Source organism: Carassius carassius, chromosome 24, assembly GCF_963082965.1.
Source record: "Carassius carassius chromosome 24, fCarCar2.1, whole genome shotgun sequence".
NCBI lineage: Eukaryota > Metazoa > Chordata > Actinopteri > Cypriniformes > Cyprinidae > Carassius > Carassius carassius.
The window spans coordinates 14,520,301-14,547,785 of NC_081778.1; the positions used below are offsets into that span (position 1 = coordinate 14,520,301).

The 27,485-nt window shown below is 37.0% G+C and overlaps 3 protein-coding genes across 4 annotated transcripts; 2 read left to right on the plus strand and 1 right to left on the minus strand.

Moving 5' to 3' along the window:
* Positions 1-876: 876 nt before the first annotated feature.
* On the minus strand, positions 877-3,955 carry LOC132102880 (josephin-2-like). Of its 2 annotated transcripts, none has more exons than XM_059507586.1 (5): positions 3,710-3,955; positions 3,480-3,611; positions 2,860-2,985; positions 2,564-2,758; positions 877-1,559 (listed from the first exon to the last, which is right to left on the minus strand). In XM_059507586.1, exons 2-5 carry the CDS (start codon positions 3,599-3,601, stop codon positions 1,448-1,450), a joined length of 555 nt encoding a protein of 184 aa, XP_059363569.1. In that variant the 5' UTR covers positions 3,602-3,611; positions 3,710-3,955; the 3' UTR covers positions 877-1,447. The 2 variants fall into 2 exon arrangements, with proteins under 2 accessions (XP_059363569.1, XP_059363568.1); XM_059507585.1 differs by having other exon boundaries at positions 3,480-3,608; positions 3,710-3,953.
* Positions 3,956-5,414: 1,459 nt separating this feature from the next.
* LOC132102881 (ubiquitin-conjugating enzyme E2 S-like) lies at positions 5,415-10,035 on the plus strand. The gene is made up of 4 exons (XM_059507587.1): positions 5,415-5,898; positions 6,321-6,468; positions 6,557-6,747; positions 8,494-10,035. The coding sequence occupies exons 1-4, from the start codon at positions 5,896-5,898 to the stop codon at positions 8,839-8,841; spliced, it is 690 nt and encodes a 229-aa protein (XP_059363570.1). The 5' UTR covers positions 5,415-5,895; the 3' UTR covers positions 8,842-10,035.
* A 655-nt stretch (positions 10,036-10,690) lies between these two features.
* On the plus strand, positions 10,691-27,087 carry LOC132102882 (protein shisa-7-like). The gene is made up of 6 exons (XM_059507588.1): positions 10,691-12,589; positions 18,189-20,488; positions 20,581-20,732; positions 21,766-21,831; positions 21,913-22,101; positions 23,397-27,087. Exons 2-6 carry the CDS (start codon positions 19,755-19,757, stop codon positions 24,314-24,316), a joined length of 2,061 nt encoding a protein of 686 aa, XP_059363571.1. The 5' UTR covers positions 10,691-12,589; positions 18,189-19,754; the 3' UTR covers positions 24,317-27,087.
* The last annotated feature ends 398 nt before the right edge of the window (positions 27,088-27,485 follow it).

A 27,485-nucleotide genomic window follows, 5' to 3' on the forward strand; every position in this document is an offset into this window, starting at 1 on the left:
TAATATTTATTTACATTTTAAATATGACATAAAATGTTACTTGAACTTTTTGACCCAAGCATATAAAACGCAGCATGTTGTCCATTTATGTCCAGTACTAATGGAAACTATTAACTGAAATAAATTATTAAAATTACAGCTTTTACCTATAAAATTAAGTACACTTATGCAGAAGTGTTATTAACTAATTATTACTATTACTAATATAAAAAAAATACTAAAACAAAATATTTAAGTACTAAAATTATTAAAACTAAAAGATAAAAATAAACTAAAGCTAAATATAATTATTATTAACATAATTACTAAAACCTAAACTGAAAATTTAATATAAAAATCAAAACAAGCTCAAAATAAGAATGAATACTATAATAAAATATAAATAATAATAATAATAAACACTGTTTTCCAGTCCCTTTGTTAGATTATACCACTTCACATTCTGTGCTTTCAGAGTTCTACATTTGTTTCTTCACTAAAACCCACAATTCTTTTTTTTTTTTTACACAACTTCAACAATAGCTATCTGACAGCTATAGTGCTGTACAGTGTCTACAGGGGCACTTAATTCATAATTAAGCCTAGAAAAAAAATTCAAAGAAATTTTTCGAATGTTAGATTACAGATATAAAATTTCCAATTTTATTTTATGAATTTTGGGCTCTTTTATGGCTTATTGGCCCGAAGTAGTGGTTAATTTCAGACCCTGCTCTGAATTAAATATAATTTCTATGATATTAAAGTCCAGCTCTGACAACAGAACAAACAGAAAGCAACAACTCAACAAAAAAACACTGTTTGTAGTCCTAATGACAATTTCAAACAGCTCTTCCTCAAGCTCTGCATGAGCAAAGACAGTACAAATAGAAATGCAAATAAATAACACAAATCAAATTTATTCAGTTTCCCTCCATTCGGTGGAGTCGATGTAAATGAGGCAGTTTGCAAGACAGCTTTAAAGAGTAAAAGACGTGACTATGAGATAGAGCTTCAATTTCTTATCTCCTTTGATTATGCATAGTAAGATGTACACATGTCTAAAAGGCATTGAACAATACATACTTGAACTCTAAAGTACCATTTCTGTGCATAGTTGTTACAAAGACACACAAATCTTGGATCTACTTCAGCAGTGGAGGGCATAGATAGAGATAAAGTGAGAGACGGTAGTTCCTGAGAGGATAGAAAGAGAGAAGAGGAGAGTGGTGTGGCTGGCACAGCTATAGTAGTGTCTCCCACAAACACAGTCCGTGTGACTTCAGATAAACGCCTCCTTCATATGAGGCAACACAAGATCATTCTCTCCGTGTGTGAGTGTCTGTGGATGAATGTGAGCATCTTCTTGTAGTGCTGCTCTCCATTAAGCTTTTCGGCGCTCCAGTGTTTCTCTCTTTCTCCGTCATCACTCCACATTGAGAGAGAAGGAGAGAGAGAATGTTCTGTTTCATCACTTCCTGGTGTCGTCCGCTTTCAGCCACATCCCATTGTCGTCTACTTCCTTTTGGACGACAAGGAGCATTTCTGCAATATCTTGAGAAAGCTGCTCAGTGAGAAATGACCTGTGAGGAGGAAGAATGAAGAATCGATAAAAACAAAGATCCTGATTTACTGGGTTTCATTCACTTATAATTGCACGGCATTCTCAAAACCAGTTATTGAATTTCTCATGTTAAAATCATTTAAACATAAGCAGTTATGCAAGTTTCACTTGTATTTATCATGGTCTTTAAAGAAAGGCTACATAACAAGAAAAAAAAATATTAGTAATTATGAACAAATGACTCTTATGAACCAGTTTTTTATTCATTCTAATGAATCGTTTAAAAAGACAAACTCGTAAGGAATCATTTAATCAGTCTGATGAATCTTTCACTGAATTAACAGTTTTACAGTTTGTGTTAATGTTTTAATTCATGTTCCGTCTTTTATTTTGATATTTTCAGTCTTTATTTTAATTTTTAGTACTTCTGTGAAGTGCTTTTGCCATTCGTCTTTACCTTTTTTTTTTCATTTTGTAATATTTCTAGTTTTAACTATTTCAGTAAGTTGTCAAGGCAACATTTCTAATTTTCATTCAGTTTATGATTTTATCTAATATTTATATTTGATTTGAGCTTTATTTCAATACAGATTTAGGTTTGGTTAACAATAAAAAAACAATACAAGAACAGTTCAAGGGTTATTACTTTTCAGGAGTTTTATCAAAGGTAAGACGATTCTCTGTATAATTGTATTTTTTTCTCTTCACATAACTAATGAATCAAATCAAACTGAATCTGAACAGAATCAGGAGATGTGTGTTGATACCCAGATCATGTGATCCATCTTGACCTTATGTCTGTTGTTTCCAGTGATACAAACAACTATCTGGCAGTACAGTCCTGCTCTTGTTCTCATTCAATTAGCTTGTTCTGCGTCATTATAATTGTGTCTGGGCAACATTGCACTGATTATCAGTAACATTTGGAAAAGTGTGGGTCTCATTTATTTCATTTGACTGTGTACACACCTGGAAGGAAAAAACTGTATTAAATATTTACAAGTAATTCTTAGTAAGTCTTACCGGAGTTCTGTTTCTCCTCCAATACAGGCAGGCCCTTTTAATTTGGAGTCTAGGTTATAAAAGTGTCCGTTGACGTCCCGTACCGCCAGCCAGTGTCTGCGTCTCAGCGGGAGAGACACAATTCCCAGAGACACCCTTGACGGGACATTCAAAATGAAGCCCTGAATTTTGTCCAGACACAAATTCTGTACTGACCTACAGTGAACGAGAGATATTGGGAAAAAGTTAGCCCACCTTTTACGATCATCACAAAGCCTGTGAATTATAAAGTGACAGTGTGCTGCTTTCACACTCGCCTGCGTTTGTCCCACCAAACAGCAGCGAGCCCCCGACTCTGCAAAGCTGCCATGATGACATTGACATCATAGTTTCCCGTGCCCAACACTGAGCGGTGTGGATTCATCACAGACTGTGGGGCAAGTCTGCAAAGAAATAAAGCAGAAAACTTTGGCTTTGAGAATACAGAATAAGACATTGAGGCATTCAACTCTCTCTCTCTGTGTGTGTGTGTGTGTGTGTGTGTGTGAAACGCTTACAGATGTCATCTGCTGTCTCTTTGGTAAAGACTCTCTCTCTCTCTGTGGGTGTGTATTTGTGCGTGTGTGTGTGTTTGTGTGTGTGCTCTTGTTTTTGTGACATATCAGGACACAACTCTGTATAATGACATGGGTATGACACAGGTATTACAAGGAGAGGGTTATGAGGACATAACCCATGTTCCCATTTTTCAAAACGCTTATAAATCATACAGAATGAGTTTTTTTGAGAAAGTAAAAATGCACAAAGTTTCCTGTGAGGGGTAGGGTTGGTGAAGGCCGATAGAATATACGGTTTGTACAGTATAAAAACCATTACGCTTATGGGATGTCCCCACTTTTCACAAAAACAAACGTGTGTGTGTGTGTGAAACGCTCACCGCTTGCAGATATCATCAGCTGTCTCTCTGGTAAAGACTCTCTCTTGAAGCACGTTGTTCAAGGCATGGATAGCGCACAGCTCCAGTCTCTGTTTCTCATGAAACACCTCGCCCTCGCTCATACTCACCCTGCCGTCACAAGTACATTCAGTCCATTGATCAGCATTTCAGTCCGCCCAACAGTACATGATGTACTGACAGCAAATGATACATCATAATCCTCAACATACCTTCTGGAAGACAGAATCCGCAGAGCAATGATTTATTCACAGTAAGAAAACAAACGCTGCTTCAGACGAGCCGTGACTCGAATCTTTATTGTTTGATTACACCTTAAGAACTAAACCTACAAGGATCTCTGGAAAGAGGACGCTGTTACCGTTTCTGTTTCTCGTCCGTGAGGATCGGATCGGCCGGAAGTTGTGTTGTTGTTGCGTTGAGGTAACGCCTCGTGCGGTCATCCAGAAGCACACATGTGAGCTCCACATGGGGCGCTATAATAATCAAAATCCTAGCGTCTACAAGTGATGTCATTCTTAATGTGGGATAAGGAAATTCATATATTATTAAATATTTATAATTTATAATTGATTCCCGGCTGTCAACAATACTGCAATTATATGATAATTAGCATAAATGTAAAATATTATTTAAGCATGTTATATTATTATTATTATTATAAAAACATATTATGTAGTAAAACACTTTCCCTATTTTATAACCGTGCACCTTTTAAATGTTCGGTAGTTTTTGTTGTATAATTTAACTAGTTGTTGTATAATTTAACAGTTTTTATGTTTAAGATTTATATATTATAATGTGAACACAATCTGCAAGCTTTTTTACTACTAAACATGTAAACCTAAAATATACTAAAGACATGGATTGGAGTGCACTCTAGCGGTTGTTTGTGGGTTCAGTCAATATCAGATTTGTTTTCAGTCATTTTTCGGGCTTGCCTTAATTAAATCAGTAATAACGACGATCTAATTTACGGATTAAGGGATAAAACAACTAGATTTTACTCATGTTATAGTGAAAAAACTGCATAGGCCTATGACAAACTGATAACGTAAGAGATAAATATAAAGCACTTATGACTATATATATATATATATATATATATATATATATATATATATATATATATATAAATTTGCAATTTTAATGTACAGTGTATTCTATACAATTATTTATTATTATAATTAATTAAAAAATGATAAATACAAATAGCAAATAGTCAATAAAACAATTTGTTGCTTTTTACTATTTTGTTTGTTATTGTTTTGTAACACAGCGACCCTGCAAATGCTATGGCAATACAAATGTAAACAACAACAATAATAATAAACAGGGATCTCCAGAGGGTCTCAATACTTTTTTGGCGTTTGAGTTGTCAGTACAGATTTTACTGGCATGGAGGTCTTTATAGGAAACAACAACAGCAACAACAATAACAAAAGAAGCTATGTGGCCAATGCTTCCTCCAGATTGTAATGTCACAGGAAACAGTTGCTGTGAGTAAATCTATGACCATATGATTCACAAGTTATTTTAAATATAAGTAATGGCTCACCATAACGAGATAGATTTACAAATGATTTAGATTAAAACAAAACGTAGTCTATTACTTTGAATAAATAACAGTGCAGAGTGACACCAAACGCTTCCAAAAAAGTCTTGTCATTGCAACTTGAATTGAAACAACATTTGTCCCTGCCTTTGGGAGGGCATGAGTTATTCAAACGCACCTATTGCCAAAGAGCATTTTTCGCATTCTCCACTTTCTGTGGTCCGTGAGGTTTCCAAGGGCTTCTACGTCAGCTTAACCCAAGCTTCTGATTGGCTAGAGGGATTTAATTGTTGAGCACGTGCAGTGCTTCTCAGACGCTGATTGGTTAAACCTCTTTCGAACGGCTTCTTAGACAAATTGTATTTTTGTTCCTGTGTCAAAAAAGACTGCTAGCTGATAACAGGCTACAGGAGCCGTCGGTGGCATTCAGCTATCGAGCAAACCAACTGTATCAGATGAAACTGACAACACATTGGACTTTAAAACCTTTAAACGGCACGTTTCAACTGAGGACCTCATCGGATAGCAGTTTCACAAGGGAAAGCTCTGAAGAATAGCTAGATATCGATATTGCTCACCAAGCCCACCGCTAGCTTAGCCTTGTTTGGTAGCAACACTAGCAAGTCGACCGACACTACAGTGAGAAATAGGTTTTGATAACTTGTAAATTCTTTAAACGTCTTAATATATTTAGCAGTCGTGATTGATTGCAACTTTTAGATCCGTTATCGGTGGTTTCCGTCGGTCTCGTTGTGGATCACCGGATCGGTTGGGTAGCACTTAGCCAAGTTTTCTCATCTGAGACTAATTTGCTGGCTATTAAAAACCCCCACACAGCTGGAAATGGTACGTTTAAGTTGAAAATCGATGAACGATGCTTCAAACTGTTTGGTTAATGTAAGAAAATAGGTTTTCTGTTTATTCTCGTTACTTTTTTAGCTATTTAGTTCGTACATTACAAGACTGTGCAAGCTGTAACTTATTAATTTAAACCTAAGACTTTATCGTTCACATGTAGTTGATTTCATTTATTCCCCCTTTTTTACTTTAATTTGTGTCTTTTCACTGTCTTGAGCTAATACATCAGATTCCACTGCTTTAGTGTGAAACTAGCAGTCAAAACTACCATGAAACGAGACTGATAACGTTACATTTGTATATTTATTGTTTGTCAAGAACGTGCGCAGGTTTACCATCAAATATGCGTTTGTAGGAATTGATGCTGTACATGCTTGACACCTTTTAATTTTCTTTCTTTATTTTTGGAGAATTCAAACGTGGAGAACTTGCCCCCTCAAGTGTTGAGACTGGTCTATAAAGAGGTTTCTGCCTTGGCAGCAGACCCTCCGGAGGGAATCAAGATCTACCCCAGTGAAGAGGACATCACAGAGCTGCACACTTCCATTGAGGGCCCAGGTAAATAGTGCATGATATTAGTTGTTGTTTCTCCTTTCTTTTACGCACCATGTCTTAACAATTGACCTTTTCCCCTGTCTCTCAACAGAAGGAACTCCGTATGCGGGAGGGGTTTTCCGGATGCGACTGGTCCTTGGAAAAGATTTTCCTGCTGCACCTCCCAGGGGCTACTTCCTCACGAAGATTTTCCATCCTAATGTTGGGCACAAGGGTGAGATCTGTGTCAATGTGCTGAAAAGAGACTGGAAGGCAGAGCTGGGTCTGAGACATGTGTTGCTAGTAAGTAGCATTTTACTCTTTCTCTTGTCCTGTGAAACCTAGATTAAAAATGCCTAAATATACAAGCATTTATATAGTTTTTTTTAATGCAGTAATGCACTACTGTAAAACACTACTCAACTTTTGTACTTTAGTTGAGTAATTGAATGACCAATGACAAAGCAGAATCCCAGTAAAAGAGATGAATTTGAAAGGCAAATGTATTTGATGACTTATACAGGCATATGAGTATTTGTATATTTAATTGTCTATTTGTGATCAGCAAAAAATCCTAGGATGTCTTTCGAAAAGAGTAGAGGTGTAACCTCGGCATCCTGTTCAAAATCGCCTATTGGCCTCTGACCTTCATGGCCTCCTAACAATCCCCATATCTCTTGATTTGGCTTAATCACTCTCTCCTCCCCACCAGTAAGCTCGTGTGTGGTGGGTGTTCTGGCACAATATGGCTGCCGTCGCATCATCCAGGTGGATGCTACACACTGGTGGTGGATGAGGAGATACCCCCTGACAATTTAAAGCACTTTGAGTGCCTAGAAAAGCGCTATATAAATGTAAGGAAATATTATTATTAAAAAAAGGTCTTGAGTCTTAAATTTGAGCTTAAAAATCCTGCAGAAACCCTGAGAGCTTGAAAAAAATTATGAGCATGCAAAGTCGTAGCTGTAATGTCGTTAGTTATGAAGTTACCAGGAAGGCAATTAAAGCTGCGTTAAAACTGTGCATGCATGTTATTATTTGTTATGAGTTACATTTAAGAACATGTCTCTGAAATGGTTTTCAAAAAAAATGTCCTGGAACACACACAGCATCCCTCATCTAACACACCTGATTCAAGTCTGATTAGTAGAGACTTTAAGACCTGAAGCGGGTCAGAAAAGAAAGAGGTGAGAGAAAATACGATGCATATATGATCCCGTCATGTTCGGCAGTGGCAGGTCTTAAAGCAGCTAAAATAGCCAGCTGCTTTGACGTCTGTTAATCAAAGAACAAAAGAAAAGAAAAAAAAGAGGAAATCAGTAGCTTTAAGGATTCATCTTGATTTAAATTAGATTTTAGTGTTTGATAACTTTATTCCGTTTCTGTATATTTCCTGCTTTCTGAAGGGGACAGGTTGCTAAATGACATTTATTATAATAGGTTTATATGAAAATTAAGTTCACTTAAATTAGAATTCTTTCTTTTTTAAATGTTCTTAATTATACTGTAATGTTGAATGGCTAAAGTCAATGGTTAAATATTAGGGGGAAAAAACTATTTCACAGAGACATCAGTAGTATTTGTATCAGTGATGCATGTCTTTAGTCATACAAAATATGCCATTAAACAAATATTAAAAATATACTGTCTATGTTGTTTGTACATCATTAATTTGAAGATAGAATGTGAAATTATTGCAGTATAAAAGTACATTTAACAATTCTAATGTTAGATGGGATTAATCGCGATAATTTTCAGAAAAAAGTATGGTTAATTAGTAATTTTTTTATTATTATTGATAGACAGCACAAACAAATATATATAAATTTTGACTCTACAAACTTAAAAATATTGTCCGCTAATTTTGCAATAACAAATAGACACAACTTTGATAAATCTAAAACAATACAATATCTGTGATTACGTGTGACTCGTGACCATCAGATCTTTTATTAAAACATTCAGAGCTTCCAAAATAATACCCTTTCTTCATTACTGGATTATGTAACTTATTTATCATCCACACAATTCTAATTCTTTCTTTCACAGACCATCAAGTGCCTTCTGATCCATCCTAACCCAGAGTCGGCTCTGAACGAAGAGGCTGGGAGGTTACTTTTGGAGGACTATAAGGAGTATGCATCTCGCGCTCACCTTCTAACAGAGATCCATGCTATGGGAGGCACGTCAGGGGCCCTTCAAGAGCCTGCTGATGGACCCCAACCCAAGAAGCATGCAGGAGACCCAAACAAACGTGTAGCTGGGGCTGGTTTGGCAACAAATGGTGTTGCCACCAACAATTTAAGTAACAGCAGCTCCAGCGGCACAAGCAGTAGCAACACTAATATAGTTGCGAAGAAGAAAACGGATAAAAAACGAGCTCTGAGGAGGCTATAAAAGAGAATGAATCTGTGCTTTTTGTGTACATATAAATATTGATGTGTGCAGACCACCTTTTCTCCTCCTCAAACTGTCTTTCCATTTTCAGGATGTCACATTCGTTTTGTCATGCTCCTACCAGATCACTCTTCTCATTTTTGTTCCCTTGTCTCTTTCAACTTATTCTCAGGACTTGAACTGTCCTTGTGACAATTTTCTCTGTTTCGTTCACAAAAGGGGTTTGCTTCTGTGTTTCAGAAGGTTTACGATTGTTTAGAGTATGAAAACAGTAGTAAAACTTTTGACAGTTCATTTGTGGCCTCCACAATTATGTCATGACCATAAGCAAGATTTTGGTGTGTACTGTCTGCACAGAATTTATAATATTTAGATTCCAGGTGTGATGGGACAGTTAACTGTAATTCTGTCCTACTGTAGTTGGACTGCACCCATAAAGATTTTCATGAAGAATAGTACATTGCACAGGATATGATCGTTGTGTGTGTTGTGTGGTGAAAGATACAAGATCAGGAATAACAGACCGGGAGTTAAAATGTGGTCTAAATATTACTCGTGAATATTATGTTTTTGTTTGAATGTTTTTTTGTGAGTGCATATTTGTGTGGTATTATTTTTGTTTAAAGTTTTTACTACATTTTTCTGCTTATTTCTGTTTTGTAGTTCACTTTTTAAAAGGTCTTTTTCCATTTTTAAGGGAATGGCTACATTTACCTGACACTGCTTGAGATTGAGTCCTAAAGCCTTTGGGTCAGTTGGGATAGAGCATTGGGGCTGGTGGTTGATCATGAAATATGAGCCAGTGGTGTTCAATATCATCTTTGAAATTAAGTAGTTTGGTTATGCTTTTCAATAAGAACATTTAGCCCTTTTTATATGACCACAGCTGCAATTTTCTCTGGCTGTCTTGATCTCTCAATCGAAAGGCTGTTAAGGAATCTCTGGTGGTCTGTTGTTGCCCGTTGTTACATTTAAATGGGGTCTTCAGTTCCCAAAGATCCTCTCTTACAAAGCGATATGAAATTTGGACAAGATGCATTTGCAGAAACCATTGGCAAACATATTTAAAATTTTGTGGATAAACTATAGTGCATTTTGTGGCCATTTTTAAGTTATTTAAATGAATTCGAAATACATTTTAGAGAGCAGTTTGAGTTTTCCTTTTATTTATTAAAGAAAAACTGTATTAGTCTATATTTGTCGTATTCCTCTCTGTTTTTTGGACAGTTGAACCTGGGCAAGGACTAGGAGTTCTCTTCGACAATATTGAGTGTTGGGAAATATTTTTTTTAATTTACAAGTTAGAGGAATAGTTTACCCAGAAGTGAAAATTTACTCCCTAGATATGGATGAGTTTATTTCTTCAGATGGATTTCTTCTGAACAGATTTTGAGAAATTTAGCATTACATTACTTGCTCACCAATGGTTAATGTGGAGTGAATGGGTGCCATCGGAATGAAAGTCCAAATAGCTGATAATAATCAAAACATCAATTAATCCAAAAGCAGAAAAGGCTGTATTTGGAATAAATTCATTATTAAGACTTAAACTTAAAATCATTGCTTTTGGCTGATATATGCGTTCTCCAGTTAAAGTCATCTCGTCTGAATTAGGAAGGAAATATGCACTGATCAAGTGAAAATGGTTCTAGACAAATTATTTTGGATTATTTTGATGCTTTTATCAGCTATTTGGACTCTCATTCTGATGGCACCCATTCACTGCAGAGGATTCATTGGTGAGCAAGTGATGATAAAATGCTACATATCTCCAAATCTGTCCCAAAAAAAAAAAACTACATCTTTGATACCCTGAAGGTGAGAACATTTTCAGCAAATCTTCATGTATGGGTGAGCTATTCTTTTAAGTGTTTTGTAGAAATGTACTTGTTCTCTAAGAGGTCTTTTTACCAGTTAGACCCATTGGAGTCTTACAGATCAGGCTGCTTTCACCCAGCATTCAGTAATATTTGCTTTTAGAGACATTGCATGATGATGGAGACCTGCAGATGGTTAAAAACAAGCTGTTCAGTACGTTTCGCCCCTTTGAACATGTATGCCATCCTCAGGTTTTCCCCATATTCAGCGAGCTCATTGCGGGCTGTAATTTGTGCGGGTTATGAACGGATGACCGGTTCTCGTCTCAGGTTGACTCTGTGGCCCACCCACCTGCATAGGAATAGCTAAGTGCACAACGGCTAATTGATGTCTGTAGGAAGCCGATGAGGGGGAAGATATGAGCCTGAAGTACATATACAATATTTGGAAAAAAAATCAAAAGTGTTTATTTAAATCAATGAAGCTTCAAATCTCTGTGGTTTGCACAATAGGCCCTAAAGTCTGCAAAACCGTTCGCCCTTTTTACCTGTGAGAGTCAAAATATCAAGAAAAACACAAATGAACTGCTCTACTGGCACAGACGGGTTAATATTTAAAGCCCTCGGTGGATTGAGATTGCGTCGCTCTCCGTGGTGCTGAAGCGGTGATTGACGGCCGTCGAGGACAGAGGCTCAGCACTGGGCTGCATGCGTCTGTGTCGATGTGTGATTATCAACCCGAGCTGTTTGACGAGTGTTTGACGTTAGAGTTGGTGCAGATTAATTAAGCGAAATATTTATCGTCGATTTAATCAAGCATTCAATTGCCTAGATGATTAATCTTAGAAAGACTTCTTGTAACTAAAGTTGTATTGCAAACAAGAGTATTTTTATGCGGGCGTGGATCAGATTAACAGTTTGAGTAAATGATTTTTTTTTTATTTAGATGTAGGTCGTGCACTACGTAATCCATTTGACATGTTTATCTTGTATGTATTTATGTGAATGTTCGGCTTTTACCATAGGATGTGCCCAAGAACAGGCAACGGCTGTGTCATCATGCAGGTTTGCCTTTTCTTTTATTTGCATTTTGTTTGCTAAACCCCTCACTGCCACATTTAGCCAGCGCTACACGTCTTTATTTCGATGCACTGCAGTTTCTTGCAACCCATTCTTGTAATCTTTAAGGGCAGGGGATCAAGATTATTAGAGTCATAAACAAAATGACATCGTTGCCATGGCAATCGATCAGTGTGTCTCCCCTCAACACACAGACACACACACCGTATTGCTTAGCCAGCCATATTCGTGGCAAGGAAGAGAAGTAATTTGAGAAACGAAACACTTGAGGCGGTCGGGAATCAACGTATCAAACCCTCATCAACACCGTCTCGCGAAACCAAGAGACGCACTATTCAGCGCAGCGGACCTCTGTGAGAACACCCGACTCATTCCACCGGTGTTTCGTGACAGGGTTGAAATGTTCCTGTGTGCACACTTTGCAGGCGGCGTTGATTAACGGCAACGTTAAGGAGCAACGGAGGAAAAAATGCATGGCATCGGTGCCGTCCGTTATTGAAAATATATGAGGGACTTAGAAGGTTATCTCACCTGGAATACTTTCACAGTACAGAACGGTAACACGCAAACAAGTTTGTGCACGACCAGTTGCCTATCGCTAAAAACCGATGCTTTATCTGTAGTACGAACATGGAAAGAAACGGCGTAGGTGAGAGAAAAACGTGGAAAGATATTAGTGACTAAAACTGTTGTTTTGTTACCAAAAGACGAGACTAGACTATCAGCAGTAGCCTAGGAAAGTGCTGCAACAGTTTGTGGAAATAACAGGATTTGTCAGCCATCGTCGTCGCTCAGGGTTAAGTGAGATGTGAGACTGGGGGTCTTGTGAGGAGCCGGAGGATGCAGTACAGGTAAGTCAAGTTGAACTATATTTCTGCAAGTCATCTGATTGTCTGATCAAACGTTCACGCGCTTGTGTTTGTTTCTGTAAGTTTCATGATTTGCGCGCCGGGTCAAAATGTCACATTTTATGTGTTCGATCAAGGGACTGGAGGAAGATGCTCACACACATATGTAAGTGAAAGGTGGCTCCATGTCACCCTCCGTGCAAAGATGCAGACGGCTATTCATTGCGCTCGCGCTGTTTGCCATTTCCACCCACTCACCCGCGTGCGAATTACAGGTCCACCATCCGCAAGAGACACGTCGATATAAGATAGTTTCACCTCCAGCTATCAGAAATGTATCAAACCCTGTTGTTATTGGGGAATATGACTGTAACGAGAGCGACAAAAGTCCGATTTGTTTGGTTGGTTGCGCAGAGGACATTCCGTACGGTGTGTCTCTCTACAGGTATGACGCTTTTGTTAGCTTATGTTATGCTAAGTTGACAGAATTAACGGAACTCACCCTAGTGGCATTTTTTGGGCTTACACATACACGTATAAGGCTACCAACTTATAAATAATTGTGCGTCATTTATTATTTATTTTTATTACTTAATAACTGAACTTGCAAAGCGCAGATGTATTAAAGATGGCTCCGATGTAGGAATTGTTATGAAAAATCTGAGGTTTATGCTTGTGAATAATTTTATATACAGCTCCTTCTGGTTAGAAAATAATAGAAAAACGGCCAAGGCCCTGTCAAACAGAGTTGCAGAAGTCTTGCCGAACAAAGTTCAGTAATGAGGTGAAACTTAAAGTAAAGAAGACCTGCTATCCCATGTTGATCATTTAAATAACTATACATTCATGCAACAACATTTGTTGTCAAAGTATGGTTTGTATATTCAAACTGGTTTCATTTTTCCAGCTTACGAATAAAGCTGGTTTTCATGTTTACAAGTGAAATTTGCTGTCAAGAGGCGCCAAGTAGAATTTGTGCTTTCCAAATGGCACACTTTGTAACACATTTTATAGGTCTTTTATTTTTTGGGGGGGGGGGGGGGTGCTGCACATATGACAGAAGCTTTAGTCTCTATCATTCTGTCCTATGTTGTATACTCATCTCATTCCTTTAGATCTAAACATGCACACAAAGTGGCTTTTTTGTCTTTCACCAAAAAAAAAAATACACATTTTTAAAATGATTTTATACTATAGATGCAAAGGCTTTAGGACTAATGGACTGCTAAGGTCAAGTCCACGAATAGCCTGGATTGTGACAGGGGTACGAAGGAAAAGGGTAAACTATTTTTCCATCACAAGAACAGCAGGTTTAGAGGGGAGAAGAATCATTCTCTTTCTCCTTCTCTCCTTCTCTACAAGTCTGAACTGCTGCAGTGCTATTCTGAGAGAGAGAGAGCTGCCTCAACCCACGCAATAAATATCACAGAGAGAGATAGAGAGAGAGGGAGGGAGATAAAGAGAAGTTGAGAGAACATCCAAAACAGACATGTTTTGCAACAGTAATACAATGAAATAAAAGGAGAATAGCACGATTTTCCAAAATCAGATTAAAAGCGGATGAATCGTAAAGTTCACATTCTAGAAACTGTTTTCTGAATGCGCCACATCTTCAGTGTCACATCTCTTAGAAGTCGCCCACAGTGCCTTGCTCATTGGGTGCTGTGTTCAGCAAAAGCTAATCCAGTTTGCAAAAGCGCATACTGTTTCACATAGACGAGAAGGTGTCGAAATAGCCTATACTATATATATTATAAATATGCAAATGAGAGGTGGCTGTTTTTAATGTTATGGGCTGTTCTTAGGTTCGCTCCTGTGAAAACTGTACATGGCCCATATGAATCATTTAAAGCCACACCTGTTCAGATCGGCGTTCCGTGTCTAAAATGTCTTCTGTCATTGCTTCCAGCAGAACTTCTCACAGGTGTGCGCAAATATAAAGGTGAAAAAAGGAAGAACATTCTTCCCACGTAGGTCGGTTGTTGCGCTGTTTGTACCAAATCCATAATTGCATCTGTCAATGCAAAGTCCTTTCTAAAAGCACTTTAGCTATTTAATGCTTCCGTATTAATTATGCACCAAATGGTGGAAAAACCACAAGCAGGTTATGATCTGCTAATTATGAAAGCATTATCAGCAGTTGTCATTAAGAGAGGTGTTGAATTCATTTCGCATAAATAAAAGAATATAGTCTGACCAAATAATTTTTTTGTCCTGAAATGTTGTATTATATTTCACGGTTATTCTAGAATATGATCACGGTTATAGAATATTTATGAATATATGTAGAATATATGATCAAATTCAGTCATAGCTAATTTTACATTAAAACTTTTTTGCCACACATCTTTGAAATGTATTGTCCCTTAATAATATAATATAATATAATATAATATAATATAATATAATATAATATAATACACTGAAAAACAATAGTGTAGAAACAGGTTTCTTAGAAACTGCTAGTAAATTTTACAAACAATTACAAAGAAATGTCAAGTAGCACAATGAATTACATGTAAAATTGTGAAGTATAGAAAAAAATATAATTGTATACATAACTGAATCAATATATAATATAAATTGTATTTTTTAATCATACTCCAATAATCATTGATTTGTTCAAAAAGTAAAAAAAACATTTATAGTGTATATAATATATTATTATATAATATATTTTATACATGATTTGCATTGCTTGTATCCAGATTTATGGTCTTAATATTATGTTCATTACTTTCAAAATATTTCAAAGAATGATTCGCCAATATTTTTATATTTGTTGTTTAGCATTTTAATTATTTAATAGTTTTTCTTTATTTTTTTTCTTTAGTTTTTCTAAATTTGAGCCTGTATTCCGATGTATTTTGAAATAATACCTACAGGTTTTCTAGTATTTTCTTGTAAATCATACTCAAATAAATAATGTTTTATTTACAACTTCTCTCTCTCTCTCTCTCTCTTTTTACAGTGTCTTAGCACTGCTTGTACACATATTTAAGGTTTTCATATTTTTGTCATGACTTTCAAAGTATTTCAAACAATAGTTAACCAATATCTTTTATATTTATTTAGCATTTAAACTATTTAATAGTTTTTTCCCTAGTTACTTTTTACCCCTATGCATTTTTAAATATATATATACATTTCTAAAATCAGTCAATATTCCACTTTAGCCGCTATAGCTAAGATGAGAGTGCAGCCTGCAGTAGAGTGTATTTTAGAGTGTATTTTCCTGGCTAACACTGTATTTCCTGCAGATTTTTGTGTGGCTCCTCTCTGTGCAGTTTTTCTTGGTGATATCTGTGCCTCATTACATCAAAGACACATACAAGCTGGTGTCTCTTATGGCATTAACTTGTTGATCTGTGACAATAGATTTCCTATACTCTCTCTTTCGGAGGACTATACACATTTTCTGCACAGTGCATTTTTGCGGATTTAGTACATGTTAGTATTCCTGTGGGAGCCAGCGATGCTGTCTGCATGTGTGGAAGTCTCAGTGTTTGGCATTAGCACTGTATGTTCCCGGTGTTGTGTATAGTGTGTACTGTGTGCGTATGTGTGTTAGTAAGTGGTGTCACTGAACGCTCTCCATTCTCTCCCACCCACACACTGCACTCCCACATACACACACACACACACACACACACACACACAAAGCACCTCTCCTCTGTTATACCTCTGGCTCTGCACTTCTGCTATGCTGTGCTCATATTTAAATCTCTACCCTGCATTTATCTTGTTTCTTTTCGTATTTTACCCAACCTTCTTTTATCTGCTTGACAGTTTTCCACAGGCCCCTACAATTGTGAAAAATAAAGCATATAGGTATTGATAACAGTAAAATGTTTAGCACAACATTGTCTCTTTTACTTCCTCAAAAACATTCTGACACATAGACCTACAGTGTCACAAAATAAGCTTCTCTCTCTCTCTCTCGCTCACCCACTCCTTCATGTCATGCATCATGCTATGCTCTCTGAAAAGGACTGATCACTATTTGTTCAGATCATTGCTACCATTCACTTCTTTCAATGCTTCTGATTCATACTGACTTATTGTAACACATTAGACAAACGGTCATCACATCAGCTCTTCTTTCTCAGCGTCATGAGCTGGTATCTGCAGCTTTACTGCTAATACTTAGTACAAATGTTAGATTTAAGTAAGTTCAGATTTAAAGGATACATATTAAAGTATTCCCTCTTGCCTACATCTAAATATTTATAGAAATGTTAAATATATAATGTATATATTATTGTGTTTTTCAAGGATCAGCACTTAATATTTTACTTCACTACATGTCACTGCTTAATATCTTACTTTTTACTTCATCACACTGCAGAAAACATGCCATTCATTGCTATTTTAAGGTAAAGAAATTGCTTGTGTTCTGAAACATGGTGATGAGGTCCAATTCACGTTCTTCTGAATGAATCACTCTCCTGAGCCAATTCTTTATTTTTTAAAGAACATTTGTAAACTGATTCACAAATTGCAAGGAAGAATTCATTCCTGAACCTGGAATCATCCAACTGCAATGGTTTTGAAATCTCATCGGTGGGAACGTATATATATATATATATATATATATATATTTACAAGTATATAACTTTTAAATTTTATTATTATTTACATTTTTGTAAAATTGTATAACACGAGACAGGGAACATACAACAATGTAAGGCACATCCAACAAGACGAACACAAAATAAGTTAGCACAAATAAAATGAAAAAGAAGACAAGGAGCAAAAATCAAGGCAAACAGGCAGCAGTTAAAGACATCAAAGAAGAATTCACTAAGATAAGAAATATTTTGACATAGAGAAACATAAAGGTTAAGACTTTCTATTTTGTTTAGTTTTTTAATATTTGAAGAACTGGAACTAATATGATCATCAGAGCATGTGCGTCGATGATTTTATCACCAAGGTGAAAAAAGTTAGCTATTGTAATGATGAGTTTAGCTTATTATTTATTGCGAACAGAAATCATATTTAGGTTTTACACGACTATACAATGTTTATTTGATAAAACAATCGGTTTATAGGTGAGTTGAGTTCATGTTAATGTTCAAAAGTCATTTCATTGTCATATTTTGCAGTTGTTTTCATTTGTTTCACACACTTCACAGTAACTTTGATTGATATTAAAAGTTTAATATTTTGATTGTGTGCAGCAACTTCTTTAAAAAAATGAATGTTTGCTTACTTGCAGATATGTGTATTTAATGTCTGTATTCACTTATATTTCTTATGAACAAAGCACTGGCTAGTTAATGCATGAATAAATTTATAAAAAAGATTTTGGTAGATATAATGTGTATAGACATACAGCCCAACCCCATGCAAATGTCTTTTGTGTTGAATTCTGTGGATTCTATATTGATCGCATTAGTTTTGCTGCATACCTTATTTGCCTGTCACATGCCATATGTGTCACAATGAAAATAATAGGCTGCCAAGCAGATGACAAGCTAACTATGATCTTTCAAAAACTTTCACAGATGTCTGTGTGTGTGTGTGTGTGTGTGTGTGTGTGTGTGTGTGTGTGTGTGTGCATGTAGGATTTAACATCAATGTGTTGATTTATTTTCAGAGGCACATCGCTTGATAACTGAACACTTCATAACCGCCAGTGGATTCCAAGATCGACCCTGCAAAACAGTGAGGAAACAGCCATGTCCACACCATGGGATTTAAAATCATTTCACCAAGAGCTTCAGCAAACCCTTTCAAATGTTTCTCGTTCTCAATGAAAACTAAGCTTATCTTAAAAGCAAATCTGTTGAGTGAACCTTAAGAAACTGAAAAGCGACTAGAAGGTTTATACATAGTCTCTCTCCTTGGAAATTTCTATTGTGAAGACAATCAGCTTTGAAAACGTTTTACGTCTTTTCTACTATCATCAGTTTGTGTGTGTGTGTGTGTGTGTGTGTGTGTCTGTGCCAACGGTTTATTATATATTCTGAATACACATCTTAAATGCATGTAGATAGGACAACCATTTTATATTCAATGTGACTTCTGTATTCATATCCGATTTCTTTTAACTATTTTAAATTTGCACACGGATTATCCATTTGGTAATTTTTCTCATGCTTAATGAGGAAACGCACACTCATTTTTGTTCATTAATGGAAAGGCCATGAATGAGATACTGAACAAAATCAAAATGATTCCTCACCATACTGCCCTCAAACCCTCAAAGGAGTTCAACATCCGGAGTAGTCCTGTTAACACGTAATACAGATTACAAGTGCAGTAGAACAAGATTCATTTCTGAGTTGTTGTTGTTGTTTTTTTCACCAAGTGTATGAAAATTGTTTATACTTGTCAATAATAGCAAACATTCAGGGAGCATTACAGGTCAGGGAAATCTGCTCAAAGACTTAAGTGCCATTGCTGAACATAAAGAGTGCCCAAATAAAAAAAATAAAAATAATAATAATTATGATCAGCAAAACATTCGTTTACATTTTAAAGATGTTTACAGTTGCCCCTTTCTCTTAAACAAATCTTTCATCCTGATAAGTGCCAAAACTGGGAATTAAACCTAAACACTTTTATTATATACAGTATTGCCTTCATTTTTTCAATGCTGAATATAGACACTAGATATTGAAGTAATAGAAGGACAGTAACGAGAAGCAATTTTGTTTGTCTGTGGATATCTGAAAATGTATATTTTTGAAGAAAGGGAATACCTCAAAAGGAAATATTTACCTTGTTAATACATTCAAAACTGACAGTTTATTAAATAGTCTTTCATTTCCTGTTTATACAACAACTAGCCGATTGTGTGTTGCCTGCACAGAATATTGTCGGCGTTTTGATTGTTTTCCAGCTATGTGCTGGACGGAAGCACTGCATGATGAGAGAATGTATGTTGTGTAACTCACCTTGAAGCTGAAAGCACATCAGAATAGTTCTTTTTCTCTCACGCTGTCTTGGAGTGTGACCGTTCACAGCGCACACTTTTAACAGACTTTGAAAGCAGATTTTTCTTTCAAGACTGTTTTCATATAGACCCAGATTTCATACGTCGGAGGGCTGCTACAAGAATATTTTACATACGGCGCAAGGCAAGACTGTTTTTACAAAATTCAGCATTGTGCGGTGGGTTGAGTCAGTGAGAGAAAATTTCAGCGTTAGTCATGTAAAGATGATGCCCACCTTGGAAGCTCGAGTGCGTGTCATCATTCTCTTTCTGCTAGTCGCTTTCCCACTTAACGCTTCTTCGGCGAGCGTCCCGCGCCCGACCAGAAACACACCAAATGGGCCTATCATCATTACCCCTACACCCAACCCCAGATCTCAGGGTAGGGGTTTTCTGTACCCCCTTTCTAAAAACGGTGGGGGCATGCGAGGGAAGTCGATTAATCATCGGCCAAAGGAACCAGCTGGAGTGGCAGAAATGCCCCTCAGGCCACTGCCTCAGATAATGCTGCCAAAGAATGCAACGACTGATGCACTGAAGGGACCTTTTAGAGCGGTGAAGGTACCTCCGCCTCCTCGCAAACTGGTGGAAGTGGATGTTTGTCGGGGTTATTATGATGTCATGGGCCAGTATGACATCACCTTTAACTGCTCCAAGGATGACTTCATCTACTGCTGTGGGACCTGCCATTACAGATTTTGTTGTCCGGACCGCTCTCGAAGGCTGGACCAGAACAGCTGCCACAACTACCATTCCCCTGTGTGGGCCAATACGGCCCCACCTGTGACCAGGCCCCAGCTGCCTGCCCACCCGGACCTCAGTCGCATCGAACAAAGCAACAACACGGTCTATGTCATCGGTGGAGTCATCTCGTTTACAGTGGCGGTGGCAGTGGCCATTAAAGTGGCATTTCACAAGGCGTCACGGCAGCCTAGGAACAGGGAACTCAACATGCCCAGGTTAGAGTTCATGCGTCTCGATCAAAACGGACTTCTGATATACCTAAACCTGTATTTTCTTAACTAATCATTTCTACATCCTTTCCTGTCAGGGCTCTTGTGGAAATGCTGCGTCACCAGTCGAGTCCAGTTCAAGAGGGAGAGAGAAACAACAGTGTTGCCTTGGGAACTGGAGGAGGAGAGGGGACTCTTGGACGACCCCTGAAAAATCTCTATCCAACGCTACAGAGTAAAGATAACCGACGTGAGTGGAAAACTTCATAATCTCCATATAGAACAGCGTGCATTTAATTAAGCAAGATGAGATTAGCATGTTTAAGATTGTATTAATATTTAAAATATTATTATTAAGGTAATGTTGTTAATAATGACGTATTATAATATATTAATGGAAACATTAATTGTTAGCACAAAATTGATAATCATGAAAGGTTATGAAAGAAATCCCTTTCTACTGAGGTGCAATGAACTCCTCCCTTGGGCTGTTTTTAAATGTGTTTGTTTTTGAAATGGCAAAAATACTAAATTAAATATTCTATGTGCATTTTGAGTGACAAAACATAGTGAATAACGACAAAACAAATCAGAATACAGAATCCCTGTTGAAGAGATTTGAATTACACAAGAATTCAGATATTATTCAGTTTAATGATGAATAATGAAGATATTTGAAATGCACATCTAATTTATGATATTCTGAAATAATAAGTGCATGAATAACAATTATTCAGTTAAAAAATAAAGATATTGTAGAAGCAGCAGCATGCCACTGTGGACCCTCTGCCCCATTTCTCTGTCCCATCTCACTTTAACTTTTCACTTCAAAGTAAAAATGAAAATTAATATTTGTTATCAATTCATCATAATGATTTTGTGTGTCTACAAAAAAAAACACATAGAAACTGGGTTGCAGTTGGCTGGTATTTTTGCTTTATATGTCATACAGAGTTCCTTTCATATTTCCATGTCAGCTTGAATCTTGTGAACGGCCAACTGTATAAATTCAGGACAAGGAAAGAACACAGGGAAAAAGCAATAGCCAAATGATGAAAGGGCATTTATGAATTATTTAACATAGAGCTGTATATGATGGCATTAAAATGAACAGACGGTGTAAAATGTTCGACACATTGTAGAGCAAGAAAGAGCTTAGTAGGGCAACATCTACAGTAGAAGATGATTAAATGTACTTCATAAATTCATACTAAATGTAATTTATTGCAAAGGCATGAAGGCAGAAATCTCTAAAACACACATGCCTTCGTTGTGTTTCACAGTGGGGAATCTACAGCATAACTTCATCCATACAACAGGTTCCAGTCCCAAACATACAGCCACCATTGGTAGGTAAAACCCACAGTTCTACAGCTGTTTATTCTGTAGAGTTTGAAATAAGCTTAACGTCCATCATTGTGTGTTTAAAGAGCGTGGACTACATATGAATAACATGCAGCTGGCCACCGGTGGCACATTGAAGCCCAGTAAACATACTAATGCCATGAAGCCCCAGCCGTCCTTCCATCACTCTCTACATAACCTGGCTCAGCTGCCGCCCTCGTATGAAGCTGCCATGAAGCCTGAGATCAACAGATACTCATCTCTCAAGCGTCTGGGTGAGTGCTTTATTACCAGTGGAGAGGAAAATTCTAATCTTAAGGACATTATGTTTTGTAGAAATTACATAAAAGGTTGGCATGACTGCTTTCTTATTATAGACCACATAATTTCGAAGGCATAAAGCAAATTTATAAGCAATAAGAAGAAAAAGATGGACTGATATCAAAAACAGTGTGATATTTAGTACTGTTCTGTTTAGAAGTGAAATTACCTGATTGATGATGAGGACATGAGTCTCATGTGGAGCTCAAAGCATTGCGTATAAATATCTGTAAGCTTGGGTTTTTATTTAAAGCAGTTTTAGTGTTTCACTGGAACACTTGGGTCATCTTAATGAGGGCAAACCAGTGCAAAGCACTCACAATCGTGTACAGACGTATACAGCCTTAAGGTTTCTCTCTCAGCTAGACATCAAACCTCCAGGGAAGTGTGAGTTACAGTTGGAGGACAAGAAAGTTCTGCACAGGCAAAGGCTGATACAATGACTCAGACTTAATCAGCCAAAAGATGAAATGGCTTAGGTCAAGGAGAAAACAGGATTGTATTGTATTAATATTGATATATTAATGAAATACAGATTTTAGGCATTAACAAAATCAAGCATTAATGAAATCAAGCATTAAACATAGCTCTGGATTGGAGGTTGAAGAATTTATTTTTAAGTGTTAAGTAGATTGTGATGAAAGTTTGAATTAATTTCTAGCTTGTAGCTCAAAGTATGCACAAATTTTTAGTTGTGCATCCACATTTATTAGGGATGCACAGTATATTGGTACTATATTGGTTGTTAGATTAATAATCTGTATTGGTAATATACAGATTTTCCATCTAGATAATACGTGCTATAATTACATGTAATTATAAATAAAACCCAAAATTAATAGTGATTTTTATACTGTACAAGACATTATAATGTTGTGATGTCTAAATTCACTTTAAAATGATTGCTTTTTAGTGTTTTATTGTTAATTTATTTAGATCAGATTGTATCGAGATGTAATGTCGGCCATATTTTTATTCATTGGCCATAGATAGATAGAAACAAGAAAGAAAAAAAAACAAAGTATTATTGGTATTGAACAGAATTTGGATCTTGTCATTTGTCGGTTGTTAACCATACCAAGAAAAATGTATTATCTTTTATAAATATATTGCATTTAAAAAATAATAATAATAAATAAAAATAAAACTTTCAAATTGGGCCGATTTTTTATATCTGTGCATCTCTAATTGGTTTATTCTTCTCTCTCAATTTTCTGATCTTTCCAAACCGATTTTACTCCACCTATAGAGAAAGGAGGATTGGAGGAATATTCAGGTTACTGTACCACCAAACGGAGGCCCAACAACGCCCCTCCTTCCTTTCATTCCTCCCAGCATCACCTTCCCTGGGGTGGCGACTACACGATGGGGGGAAGAGGCACGCTTCCCAACCGTGCTACTCGTCCTCGAATACCTCATCCACAGTCTGCCCCAAGCCACACCCCGAATCCTTACCCTCTGGATCCACCGGAGTCGAAACAAAACCAGAACTATGATACGCTTTCCAAACCACCACGTCGTGTCAAATCAACAGACCAGCTCCTTGCCCTCTGTGACGGCAACACCTTATCAAGGATGTCGAAGAACCAGCAGCACCAATACTACAAAGCCATGGCCAATTCATCGAAGAATTCCAATACGAACACCCTGAAGAAGTCCAAGGAGAGGCTGCTGATGTCCCCAGACCATCTAGAGGAGGAGGCAGGTGGGGATGAGTACGATGGAAGCACGATGGGTATGGGAATTAGCGACTACACGGCCCACACTGGTGGAGGTGGAATGGTACCCACCTTGCCCCGTGTTAGCCACCAGAAAGCTCAATCACAGCAGAATGTTTGCGCCACACCGTCCCTCGACCGGCACCACATGATCAAGATGAACTCACACCCGACCTCGGGGCGAGAGCAGGAGCGGAATTCGGCAGCGATGTCAGGTCACCTGGGAGGAGGCGGGGCTGGAGGAGTGGGATGGGGCGACATGCCTGGAACAGGAGTTGTCATGGGAACAGGGACTCTTGGTGGACACAGTGCCAGGAGGCTTGCATTTGCAGCTAAAAGGCAAAATACCATTGAACAACTTCACTTCATCCCTGGTGGAGGGGGAAGTGGAGGAGGAGTGGCATCAAACCAAGGGGTTAGAACAGGAAGCAAGAATGAGGTTACTGTGTGAGCAAGAAGCTGGAGAGGGAAGGAGGGAATGGAGAAGATGGGTGAGTGATAGACTGTGTGAAGAGTTGGAGGATGGTAGAGGGACTGTGGGAGAGAGAGAGTGGGAGGAATAGGGAGAGAAATACCAAGAGAAGAGAGAAAAGGAGTAGGAGGATGGTAAAGGAATAAGAGAAACAGAGTTTGAAGTAGGGGGCCACGAAGTGGCTCCATATTTTTTACAGATATATATTGTGTATATAGTGGCAAATTCACAAGATAAGATTAGATACGTTTTAAGTCAGGTTTGATAGAGCTTCAAAGTTGTTGTGCTTTTTATGTTTATGAAATTGCCGCTATAATTATGATCAAAGCTTATTATTATTTACTTATTTATTTGCGAAAAGTTTGCCTATAATCTACTGCATAGAATATCAATAGAGTGTAATATAAATTCCACATGATGTGACAGATGAACAGAAACATTTTTCCTATCTTTGTCATGTTTTTATCCGGAGATATTTTACATTATTACACTTTACAGATATAGCTGCTATGGAGAAATATATTTCAGAGAATGGCTTTCATATTATAACTAAAATGGAACTACTGGGAGACTAATATAATAATTAACGTCTGCATTAAGAGGAACCAGATGAATATGAGTTGAGCGCTTATCCCAACTGATGAATTGTAAAGCTACTTACAGTTGGACAAACGTAATGCTGGATCTTATCTCTTTTTAAACCCTAATCCACTTCAACATAATGAGGAAGTGTGGCAGGGTTTTCGCAGCGTATGTCAAAATGAATGAAGATGGAACAATTTGAGGAGCATATCCATAAACTCATTTTGAATACTGCGAGACAGAGAAAGCAAGCCTCACCACTGTTTCACCTGCATCTTATTCAGTGTGAATTTAACATGGATGTACCAAGTGAGTTTCTGTTAATTTTTTTTTTGGGGGGGGGGGGGGGGGGGGTTGAATACTGAAAATAGTACACAAGTTTTAAATTATCAAATCTGCCCTTCAGTACATAACTGGAGATCGCTTTGAACTATCGAGGAAAGCCATTCTGGGACACAATTGAGCAGAAAAGCCCAGTAGAATACCAAGAGAAATGTCTGACAATCATCTTTTTTTCACTTAAAAAGACTCATTAATGATCATTGGCACTTTGTTTGGATACTGAGCCACCACTTTCTACAATGTCCAAGTGCTGGGATTTGTAAGGAAGATTCATCATAAAGGACGCTGGACTACCAAAAGCACAAGAATAATACATTAGATTCCTGTAACACTGGGTACTTACCCGTTTATGCTCCTCTTAGGTATACTGTGTCAAACGGTTCACCTCAAGCTATTAACTATGGATCTGAGATGAAGAGAATGACTCAAGAGTAAGAGCACTCATCAATGTATTTCTATGTTATGGTATTCTGGCATAAAATTAGTGCATAACATAGCAGTATCATTATCTCGCTCAGGTGTGGGTTGACATTTGCATAAAGACAAACCTTCTGGACTGCTTTTTAAATCTCCATATTGAAGCCATGTGTATATGCTGTTAAAACTGAGACTCTGCGAATAGTTCGAGTATATGGGCATGCCAGAACAGCTAACCTGTATTTTTCAATCTGATGTTACTGAGATATGAACATAACACGTCATACCTGATATCTTCATAACCAATAATGCTTATCAATATTAAGGGCTATACAACACACATGCGTTAGTGGTACAGATGTTACGCACAGCTTACTCATTATTCATTGATAATCTCATTATTTACCAAAAGATATTAACGTAGTAAGTAAATATTACAATGAAAAATATCAATATCAGATTGTTCGCAAACAAGCTAGATATCATTTACTGTACGATTCTGATCTCTGAGAAATAGCACAGGTGTCAGGAACTCATTTGACCAATGAAAACTAAACAATTTACATTGTAAAACCACCAAGTGGTCATTTTTTGTCATTGACTTTATATCTCTTGGTTAATTTTCAGTGTAATGAAACTGAACGTTATAAGTTACAGCCTCCCAGTAAAAGTGTTAAGGAGTAGTTTATATCACATCAGCATCAGGGGCATTGGTGGTAACCCATTCATTTAACTTTTCACTGGAACTAGTGTGTATCTTAATGAGTTATGAATACAACTTAAAGACAATCTTCCTAACAGCTCTGTAATACATTGGTGTTTGTTATTGTCGTTACTATGACAGTTAATATTATGGTTATTGGTGAACTTTCTTCTTGTTGTTATGGTTATATTATGATTATGATGGTGATTTTTTTTCCTCTGTGGTTTTAGTGTTAACTTGTTTTAGATATATTTCTCATGAAATTCTTTTGAAATTATGAGTAGAAAACTTTAAAGCCACATTGTTTGCCAATTCTTCATGCATTCCTAATGATGAGGAGTGCCTTCAAAAATTTCTCAATGTGATGTCACATAGTAATTGTTCTAAGCCTGCAAATGCCATTACTTGTTGCAGAGACATCACAATGGGTTTATAAATGATGTCATGGGATGTATGTTTTATATGTGTAACCAAATGTCGTCTTTTGGTTAAGTGAAATTTCAACTTTTTAATGTTTCTTTCAGGGACAATTAGAACAGCTGAATCGATTTCATATTTTCCTTGTCATAACAAGTCTGTAGCAATGTCTGTTTTGTATCCACAAGCCATAATTATGAAAATGTTTATGGAATTTATCCACAACGCATATTACTGCAGAAAATAACAAACATTGGATGTGCAAATAAAGCCCTTAAGCATTTTAAAAGGTTGGTAGCCTACAATGGGATGTGCATTGGTTGCACACGCAAAACAAGACTGAAACCCTGGGAACACAGCAACGAGCTCATGTCTTGCAATATCTAAGCACAGATACAGAATGAATGTTTGGGTAAATTACTTTAAATCAAGCATTACTCTAAATATTTTACTTTCATAACAAATGCTCTCAAACCAGGTGTGTGTGTGATATATATATATATATAAAGAGAGAGAGAGCATTCTTCCATAAAGGTTAAATGTCACTTTTGTAAAATAAAATCAACTGATGAAATTTGCCTCGAATGTCTGGTGACACACACAGAAGAAGAGACAGAAACTTAGTAATTATTAACAATGTCGGCATATACTATACATTGTTTACAATTATGTTTACAACATCTAATC

Coding starts and splice junctions, on each gene's coding strand:
- LOC132102880 (XM_059507586.1), bottom strand. CDS start 3,601: ATGAGCGAGGGCGAGGTGTTTCATGAGAAACAGAGACTGGAGCTGTGC. Junction 2,986..3,479: donor GCTGATGATATCTGCAAGCG/GTGAGCGTTTCA, acceptor ATTTCTTTGCAG/ACTTGCCCCACAGTCTGTGA. Junction 2,759..2,859: donor GTTTGGTGGGACAAACGCAG/GCGAGTGTGAAA, acceptor CGTTCACTGTAG/GTCAGTACAGAATTTGTGTC.
- LOC132102881 (XM_059507587.1), top strand. Junction 6,469..6,556: donor CACTTCCATTGAGGGCCCAG/GTAAATAGTGCA, acceptor GTCTCTCAACAG/AAGGAACTCCGTATGCGGGA. Junction 6,748..8,493: donor GTCTGAGACATGTGTTGCTA/GTAAGTAGCATT, acceptor TTTCTTTCACAG/ACCATCAAGTGCCTTCTGAT.
- LOC132102882 (XM_059507588.1), top strand. CDS start 19,755: ATGATGCCCACCTTGGAAGCTCGAGTGCGTGTCATCATTCTCTTTCTG. Junction 21,832..21,912: donor CAAACATACAGCCACCATTG/GTAGGTAAAACC, acceptor GTGTGTTTAAAG/AGCGTGGACTACATATGAAT. Junction 22,102..23,396: donor CTCATCTCTCAAGCGTCTGG/GTGAGTGCTTTA, acceptor CTCCACCTATAG/AGAAAGGAGGATTGGAGGAA.